Source organism: Arachis ipaensis, chromosome B04 (genome assembly GCF_000816755.2).
Source record: "Arachis ipaensis cultivar K30076 chromosome B04, Araip1.1, whole genome shotgun sequence".
Lineage (NCBI taxonomy): Eukaryota > Viridiplantae > Streptophyta > Magnoliopsida > Fabales > Fabaceae > Arachis > Arachis ipaensis.
Genome location: NC_029788.2, coordinates 95,724,754 through 95,733,707, shown reverse-complemented (window position 1 = coordinate 95,733,707; position 8,954 = coordinate 95,724,754). Strand labels below are relative to the sequence as shown.

Below are 8,954 nucleotides of genomic sequence, written 5' to 3'. Positions count from 1 at the left end.
TCTAATATGATTAATATTTTATATAAAAGTTAATTTATTTTATTAAGCTATTTCCAATTCTTAAACGTCGTCAATAAGTCTTCTTTTGATTAACAAGTCAAAAAGCATGTTACTTATTTTGACGAATCAGTAATCACACCGCGTTTCAAAATTAGTTATCTCAGGATTAAAAGAAACGAAAATACTAGTACAGTTAACACAAACATTCTTCTTCCATAACCAATGGAAATAGGAGCATCCTCTATATGAACCCAAACTCCATTCTAATACAACATATGAAAGCAAAAATGAGAAGTAGTGTGAGCGGGTTTGCCATGGCTCTGATTTTGATGGGAGTGATGTACTGTGAAGGTTGCTGGAACATTGAGAGAGAAGCACTGCTTGCTCTCAATGCCCAATTTCACATGCCTTTAAGTTGGGTAGATGGCACAGATTGTTGCCAATGGGAGAGGGTAGATTGCAACTCCACAACACGCCGAGTCACCAAACTTGACCTCTCTGTTGTCGCTTTTAAATATTGGCATCCAAATTACACACATTTTCTAGTATTTGAAGATCTCAAGAGCCTCAAGTTGGGATCTAATGGCATAACTTACTGTCTCCAAAACGAAGGTCAATCATTTTCTATAACTTGATCAATTTCAAATTACTCAGATTTTTTTTTTTCATGTGTCACTATTTATTGGGACAGTTTAAAAGTGCACAATGTTAGCCTTCCGATCTTTTTTTTTATCAAATGGCTGAGCGTCTTTTTAGGGACTAATGTGATATACTTTTGTCAGTATTAGAGACTTAATTGCTGCAGTTGAAATCATAGGATTATTTTAATACAATCTTATTAATTATGTCTAGTATGAGATGTGGTTAGAATCTACCGTATTTAAGTTGACACAGTTTTGATGTACAAAATAACATTGCTATATATTTACTTTACATTGCAGGGATGAGATTAAATAATCTGGAGGTTCTTGACTTAGGAGATAACTCATTGAATACTTCCACTGCCATTCTATCATGCGTGGATGGCTTTTCATCTCTCAAGTCTTTATCATTAGCTTCAAACTGGTTCGAGGCAACTTCTTCCACATCATTACATGCAGCTTTTCAAACACTCTCATCGAATTTGCTTGGTCTGGAGGTTCTTGATGTGAGTGGTAATAATTTGAGTAATGACGTGCTTTCAGCTCTGGGTGGATTTAAATTGTTGAAAAACCTGAGTTTGTCTGCTACTGGATTGATCTCAGACTCAACGCTTTATATCCAAGGTAAACTATGTTTTCTTTTACCGAGATATTTTGCATAAGCATATCATGCATTTGATTAGCTGTAGCCAACGAAACTATGCGAGTCTTTGTACTTTATAGTTAGTAAGTACTCTCTCTGGTAGGCATGTAAAAAGCACAGTTTAGTGCCCAAGCATTTCGCCTTGATATAGGGTCCGAGATCGATTAAATAAAAGAATTAAAAAAATAACATATTTTGGTTGTGAAATAGTAATATATATAATATAGTTATATTTTATTTTTAATTTTAATTACAATTAGAAAATAGTATGTTATATATTTTGATTATCAAATTTATAATTAATGATTGATAATAATATATAAAAGAGATAGAGTGGGTAAAGGAATGAAAGAGATAGAAGAAGAGAGGGCGAGAAGGAGAGGACTTTTTAATTTTAAAAAAAAAATTATTTCTATTGTAATAAGAGAATGACATGTGGCACGTTTTAGTTGTAAAACTAATAATAGATGTAATAGATTTTTGGTGCGGTGACAAACTCACCTAAACTTTCATCACAAATAATTTCTAGGCATTGTAGCTAATATTGGACAGAACAATAACAGTGTGTCCCTTGCAGGTTTATTCTCCAAGCTGATCAATCTTGAGGTACTTGACATGAGCTGGAACAACTTCAGTGGGAAGAATGATATTGCAGCCTCTTTGTCTGGACTTTCATCCCTTAAGTCTCTGGATTTAAGAGTCAACCAAATGACTTTGCTGTCGATTCTTAGTAACGTCACACTTTACAGACAACGAATTTCTTTTCTGTTTCAAATTTTTTTTAGTTGTCATTTATTTTTAGTTAGATTGACAATAATAAGATTTGATTAAGAACCCCTTCACCACTAGACGATTTCTAGTGGCTAGGCTTTCGTTATTATCTAATTATGTAACAATAATCAATGTATATATTTGTAGGTATATCCAAATTAAGCTCCTTGGAGATCCTTAGCTTATCAGGAAACTCCTTTAGTGACAACCACCTATGGTATCTAGGTTTGTCACCTTCTAATGAATGAGATATTTAATATAAATCTTATGATCATCTTCACTGTTTGCTAATTATGTACAACCTAATGAAATTGCACAGAAAAAGAAGGATTTGAGTGGCCAATCAATCTACAATTCCTTGTATTAGGTTCTTGTGGTTTAAGTAATAATTTTATTTCCTTATTGAGTGGGCTTCAACATCTCAAATCCCTTGATTTAAGCTCCAACCAATTGGCAGGATCGTTGAATATAACTGGTCAGTTTCATACGCTACAGTTATATTTTGTGTCAAGAAATATATGCTTTGTTTAGTGAAAGTATATTCAATTAAACCCTGTGTTTATGTCAAGCAGGAGTGTTGGGTTCAAGCAATTTGAAGATTTTAGATCTAAGTAATAACAACATCAATAGTCTTGTCCACCAAGGTATTTATGCAATTTGGTCTTGTCTTATAATTATGTTCCATATTATGCATCCACATACATAGTTATGACCAACTGCATAATCATACCAAGACAAGTTTTCTTTATCATCCTGTGCCTACTTAAAAGTTAGAAGTTGGAGTTTTAATTAACCATCCTTGTATATTTTCAGGCTCAAGAATTTTAAATTTGGAAGTCCTTTCTTTAGATTCAAATAAGATATATGGAAGCATGTTAAGGAAGTCACTCACCGCTTTCGAGTCTGTTAGGGAGCTTTCTCTGACCAATAATCAATTCAAAGAAATAGTTGTTGCTGCAGGTAAGAACACCTACTATTAGTTTATCCTTTATAATTTCGTTCTCTTTATTGAAAATTAAGTTAATGTTATTCTCTTTTTGTTTTTCATTTTGTAGATTTTCGTGATTTGAGTAACCTGGAACGCTTGTTTCTGAATGATTCTACCCTAGTAAATGAGTTTTTCAAAAGCATTGGAGTATTGACTTCTATCAGAGTTTTGTCTATAACTGGGTGTGGAATCAAGGGCACCCTCCCTGATGCTGGTAAAATTTTATCTGTCTATTTTGTGTTTCTGAAGTGCTAAATGAATTTGTCAGATTTAAATTGAGCTCTAAACACATGATTGCAACCATAGTACATTTAAATTGAGCATTAAACAAATGTATCTGTCCAGAATTATTTTAGTCCTTCTTCGTATTAGGCTTAGAGAAATAGTCCAGAACAATATCTATAATAATAAATATTCTTACATAAATCACATGGTTTACAACTACTGTTTCATAGACTCGTTGTTTTTATCTAATTTTAGCTTATTCTAATGTACTTATATAGTACTTCTATTATCTGTATTTTTAACATGGCAGTGCCATCCAAATTAAATTTCATAGGTTTCTTTGAGCTTAGGAGGATGGAGGAGCTAGATCTGAGTTACAATGAAATGCAGGGGCCACTTCCGCCATCATTTGCGAATATGTCATCTCTCAGGAGGTTGGACCTTTCTTATAATCACTTCACAGGCAATTTTGGTTCAAACCTTGCAAGCCTTACATCACTTGAATATCTTAACTTTGAAAGAAACCAATTTGAATTTCCTATTTCATTCACACCATTTGCCAATTATTCAAATCTCAAGTTCATATATGGGGATGGGAACAAAGCCATTTTAGACTCACACACTACTTTGAATAGTTTCCTTCCAAAATTTCAATTGCAAGTGCTAAGTTTGTCTTCCAAGACTGAAGCCAAATCTCTTCCTTTTCCAAATTTTCTTCTTTACCAATACAACTTAACTTATTTGGATTTGAGTGGTACTAGATTGGGAGGAGAGTTTCCGAATTGGTTGTTGGAAAACAACACAAAACTGACGGACCTTCTTCTTGGAAGTTGTTCCTTCACAGGTAGTTTCAAGCTACCATCCAGTCCTCTTGTTAGCTTGAGAAAAATTGATGTATCTGACAATGCGATAGCAGGACAAATCCCAAGCAACAACATCAGTTCAATCTTTCCGAACTTAACATTTCTAAACATGTCTATGAATGATATTCATGGCTCAATTCCTCATGAATTTGGACGAATGAGCTCGCTGGTTACATTGGATCTCTCTGATAATTACTTGTCTGGAGAATTACTTAAAAATGTATCCGCTGCTAGTTCGATGCTCAGCCTCTTGAAACTTTCGAACAACCACCTTGGTGGAGCCGTGTTCCCAACTTTGTCAAGGCTCAGGCAAATGGTGAATTTGTATTTGGATGGAAATAGCTTTACGGGTAGCATATCTTTTAACATATCAATCTCATTGGAAGTAATGGATATAAGCAACAATCACTTTGTGGGAGAGCTTCCAAGCAGAGGGATAGCAAAACTGTTAAGTTTGAAGGCACTTTCAATGTCCAATAATCATTTAGAAGGATCAATACCACCAGAAATTGCACAACTCATTTCTCTAACATATTTAGATCTCTCACAAAACAACTTCACAGGTTCTGTTCCATCATTTGTTGAATCTCCTGTGACTCTGAGCTTTATTCACTTAAGTAGCAACAAGTTAAGTGAATTGCCAAAACGAATGTTCAAGGAAGGTTCTTCCATATTGATGCTTGACCTTAGTTACAACCAAATAACTAAAAGCATTGGAGATTTGATACAAGACCTTACAAGCTCACAGTTGAGCATTCTTCTTCTTAATGATAACCATTTTGGTGGACAAATACCAAAGCAGATATGCCACTTGATGGATTTAAGCATATTAGACCTTTCTCATAACAACTTTTTTGGTTCAATACCTAGTTGCTTAGGCAAAATGCCTTTTCAGAATCAAGACCCTGAGCACTTGCTGAATATATTGAACGGTATCTTTCCGAGTAGGGGCGTGTTCGTGTTGCCATTTGTGCAAGAGAGAGCAAACTTCACTACCAAGAAACGATCCTACATTTATACGGGAATAGTCCTTGCTTATATGTCTGGAATCGACTTGTCTGATAACAGATTAAACGGGACAATTCCATCTGAGCTAGGGAATTTGACAACAATTAGAGCATTGAATTTGTCCCACAATGACTTGAGAGGGAAAATTCCAACTACATTCTCTAGCTTAGCACAAATTGAAAGTTTGGATCTTTCTTTCAATAATTTAGGTGGTAATATCCCTCCTCAACTAACTGAACTAAGCTCCCTTGCTGTGTTCAGTGTAGCACACAACAACTTATCAGGTTCAACACCTGAAATGAAAGGTCAGTTTTCAACATTTGATGATAGCAGCTATGAGGGTAATCCTTTCCTTTGTGGACCTCCACTGCCAAGAAGTTGCAATCCTAATGCAAAACCATATGAAAAGTTACCAAATGGAACTGACACGGATGAGGACAATGGTAATTGGCTGGACATGCTTGATTTCTGGGTGAGTTTTTGTATTGCTTACACAACAATATTGTTGGTAATTGTAACAGTTTTATGCATCAATCCTTATTGGAGGAGAGTATGGTTTTACTACATTGAATTTGTCAGCATCAATGGTTACTACTTCATTGAAGATAATTTTCGAAGCCTTTTGCGTGCTGGAAATATGTAACGAGATACCCTGTATTTTTAGAGTATCTGTTTTCTGTGTTTGTTTTGTTTTTCTCAAATCTCAAGTGTGTTTCAATAAATATGATGATGAAAATAAAGTTTTTATTGTTTATATGCTGTTTTCTTTTCTCTTTCGTCTTAGAAACCAAAATAAAAATATGAAGGGAGTACTAAATATCATATGAAAATAAAGTTTTTCTTATTTATATGCTGTTTTCTTTTAGGATTTTTTTTTTACTTGTATAATAAACAAAAGTTGGATTTAATTATAAAAAGTAAATACCTTTAATTTTTTCATCAATTTTGAAAGAGACTAAAACGAGTTTTTAGGAATAAAATTCTCTAGTTGTGTTAGAAACTAGTTATAACAATAGTAAATATTTTATATTTTTAATGTATTTAATATATTAAAATTATTATAAATTTAAAATTTTAATTAAAACAGTGGGTTTATTACTTTCTTAATAATAGCAACCAAAGTAATTTTTATTCGCAAATGAGTTATAACTCAAATGGCATAGTCTCCTCATACTTACTTAAAAATTACGGGTTCGAGTCTCCATAACAGCGTTCTATTAACGTGTATGCTAATTTAGGGATCAAATTAAGTATTATCTTTTAAAAATGTGATAAAAATACTCAACATTAAATATGTATTCTCAAAAATGGTTTAGAGATTGAATGTTGACTCTTTTTTCGTGTGTATTTTTTAAATAATTATCTAAATATTTCTACAAAATTTTGGATCAAGTACATAAGTAGTTTATTAAATACAAAAGTTGTTTGCTAGTTACAAAATAATAACATCATTTTTGGACATTTTTATTGTATTTTTAAATTATTTAAAAATATTTTTGTCAATATAAAATGAGTATACTTATCATTTGACTAAATATTTTGTATTGGTTAAGGATAGACTCTTATAATTCTAATATTTTATCATCGGTTATGCTAAGTGTACACTAAAATCAGCTATCAAAATCAGTCATCAGTATAAAATATATGCTAAAATACAAATATCCATTGAAAATAAATTAAACCACACATAAATACATTGGTGCTGATTTTAGTGGCTGATTTTAGTATACAAATAACATTTTCCTTTTATCATACAGTAATTACAAAATTTTAATACGGTATAAAAATTTAATTAAAAAATAAAAAAATAAAGAGTTAATTAAAAATTCGATAAGATTCCAATGTCAAAGAATAATTAAACCTATTATTAACTGCATTTTTGTGTGAAAGTCCGAAATACCAAGGTTATTAGGATAATATTAATGTGGAACCGTTCAATTCACCAACAAATTCCCTTAGTTATACGTGACCGTTTACGCTTCTCAAAGCACACAAAAAGACTTTACAATTTCCAAATATCAGTGCCTATTATTAACATCTATTTATACAACCTTATATATAGTATCTAAACTGAAACAAGTTAAACTCTCTGGCTAGTAGTAGATACTTGTTACAGTATTCAAATATTTTGCTATCATGTCTTCTAGCTCTACTAAAGCAGGGAATGAAGTTAGCTTGAAACTCTTGATACACAAAGAGAAAAACATTGTCCTTTTCGCTGAGGCTGGGAAGGACTTTGTGGACGCTCTCTTTAGTTTCTTAACGTTGCCATTAGGTGCCATTGTAAGACTTGCGGGGGAGGAATCAAATATTCCGGCAGTTAGAGTTGGATGTTTGACCACACTCTACGAAAGTGTTGCAAAGCTCGACAAAGAGTGTTTGAGGAACGAGATCTGTAAGGAGATGCTACTGCATCCAAGGAACATGCCGCTGGAGCTGTATCGACGGAAGCTGAAACTGAACGTCAACGATTCAGAAACCTTGAAGTACTTCACGTTGGGTGTAACATGTAGTTGTTCGAGTGCTTTCGAGATTGAAAAATGCTTTTGCAGGTCTTCAACTTTCTTCGCGACAATCTTAACAAGTCTTGGTGGGGAATTTGATAATGGATTTGTCAAGGAAACTGAATTCATCATTCGTAATGATCTTTATGTGATGCCTAATGCCATTGAAAATACTCTACCGCTTCTTCAGAATCACGGAGTTCAAAACATCAATGCTGTTTTGGAACAAACTGTGATTGTTAGCAAGAATGTGGTAATTTAATTCTTCTTCTCATATTGGTTTTATTGATTTTAATATATCTTAATTCTGGATGAATTGTTTTGAGTACAGTTACTGGATCTTCTGAAGTGTTCTCTGTCGTCGAAGACCCCTTTAACGGATGTTTTCTTACTAAAGAAACGGGCCCTTCCTGATTTTCATCAGTGGTACCCGGCCTTGCCCGAGTTAGACATTGGGAAGTTACCTAATGATTCCGCTATGAATTTGGATTTGAAGGTAATAGTAAGTAAATCAAGTAAGAAGATTGTGATGGTTCAGGGAGAGGAAGATTTTGCAAACTTTATCTTAAGCTTTCTCACTTACCCTCTAGTAGGGTTGTTGAATATTCTGCTACCATCTCCTTCTTCTAGCTGCTTAGAGCAATTATATAAGAGCATGCATCTTCTTTTGGGAGAAGGCAAGTACTTTACGTCTCGTAGGCTCCAATACTACCTCGATCATCCTCCTTGGACACACATGGTTTCTTCAAAAAATGCTATCTTCCTTCCAACATATTCTGCATCAACGTTTTATGATTCATTCAATTATAAATTTAATGAACCTGAAGCGTGTACTTATGACAATATAAACCTAACATATAAAGGATTTGTGGAAGGTCCTCATAAGTTTATGGTAACTGATGATTTAGCTGTGAGTAAAATGTTCTCTAGTTTGTGTTTATCTTATTTTAATGGAGCAGATGTTTCTGCGATCTCTGACTTGGAACAAAGGACTGTGCGTATAGGCTTGAAAGAAGTACGCTATGATTGTGTTTGATTCGTTATTTTATTTTATTTTTAAGTTCAATTCTTAGTTTTTCGGATTAATGCTCTTTACGAACTTTATCTAATAATGATTCTTACTTATCTGTGTGGTGCAGGGTTTCGGCATACTTCAAGCATCGTTGTTCTCTGAGTCTGCTTTGACAAATGGCCTCCGTCATCTCTTGCAAACTACTATAAAGCAAGAGAAATAAAACTGTTATTTTTCTTTTTGGTTTTGTATTGTATTGTCGTAGTAATGTTCTCTCTTTAATATATAAGATTCTGAAA

General features: G+C 33.4%; 2 protein-coding genes across 3 annotated transcripts; both read left to right on the top strand.

Annotated features, from left to right (window-relative positions):
- LOC107639511 (receptor-like protein 2) lies at positions 139–5,893 on the top strand. Of its 2 annotated transcripts, XM_016343030.2 has the most exons (9): positions 139–612; positions 942–1,265; positions 1,862–2,014; positions 2,203–2,280; positions 2,375–2,530; positions 2,628–2,699; positions 2,869–3,015; positions 3,111–3,257; positions 3,603–5,893. In XM_016343030.2, the coding sequence occupies exons 1-9, from the start codon at positions 246–248 to the stop codon at positions 5,780–5,782; spliced, it is 3,624 nt and encodes a 1,207-aa protein (XP_016198516.2). In that variant the 5' UTR covers positions 139–245; the 3' UTR covers positions 5,783–5,893. The 2 variants fall into 2 exon arrangements, with proteins under 2 accessions (XP_016198516.2, XP_020977009.1); XM_021121350.1 differs by lacking the exon at positions 2,375–2,530 and having other exon boundaries at positions 140–612.
- LOC107636710 lies at positions 7,062–8,954 on the top strand. The gene is made up of 3 exons (XM_016340202.2): positions 7,062–7,896; positions 7,975–8,658; positions 8,783–8,954. Exons 1-3 carry the CDS (start codon positions 7,276–7,278, stop codon positions 8,876–8,878), a joined length of 1,401 nt encoding a protein of 466 aa, XP_016195688.1. The 5' UTR covers positions 7,062–7,275; the 3' UTR covers positions 8,879–8,954.

Coding starts and splice junctions, on each gene's coding strand:
- LOC107639511 (XM_016343030.2), top strand. CDS start 246: ATGAACCCAAACTCCATTCTAATACAACATATGAAAGCAAAAATGAGA. Junction 2,281..2,374: donor CAACCACCTATGGTATCTAG/GTTTGTCACCTT, acceptor GAAATTGCACAG/AAAAAGAAGGATTTGAGTGG. Junction 2,700..2,868: donor CAATAGTCTTGTCCACCAAG/GTATTTATGCAA, acceptor GTATATTTTCAG/GCTCAAGAATTTTAAATTTG.
- LOC107636710 (XM_016340202.2), top strand. CDS start 7,276: ATGTCTTCTAGCTCTACTAAAGCAGGGAATGAAGTTAGCTTGAAACTC. Junction 7,897..7,974: donor TGATTGTTAGCAAGAATGTG/GTAATTTAATTC, acceptor TTTTGAGTACAG/TTACTGGATCTTCTGAAGTG. Junction 8,659..8,782: donor TGCGTATAGGCTTGAAAGAA/GTACGCTATGAT, acceptor TGTGTGGTGCAG/GGTTTCGGCATACTTCAAGC.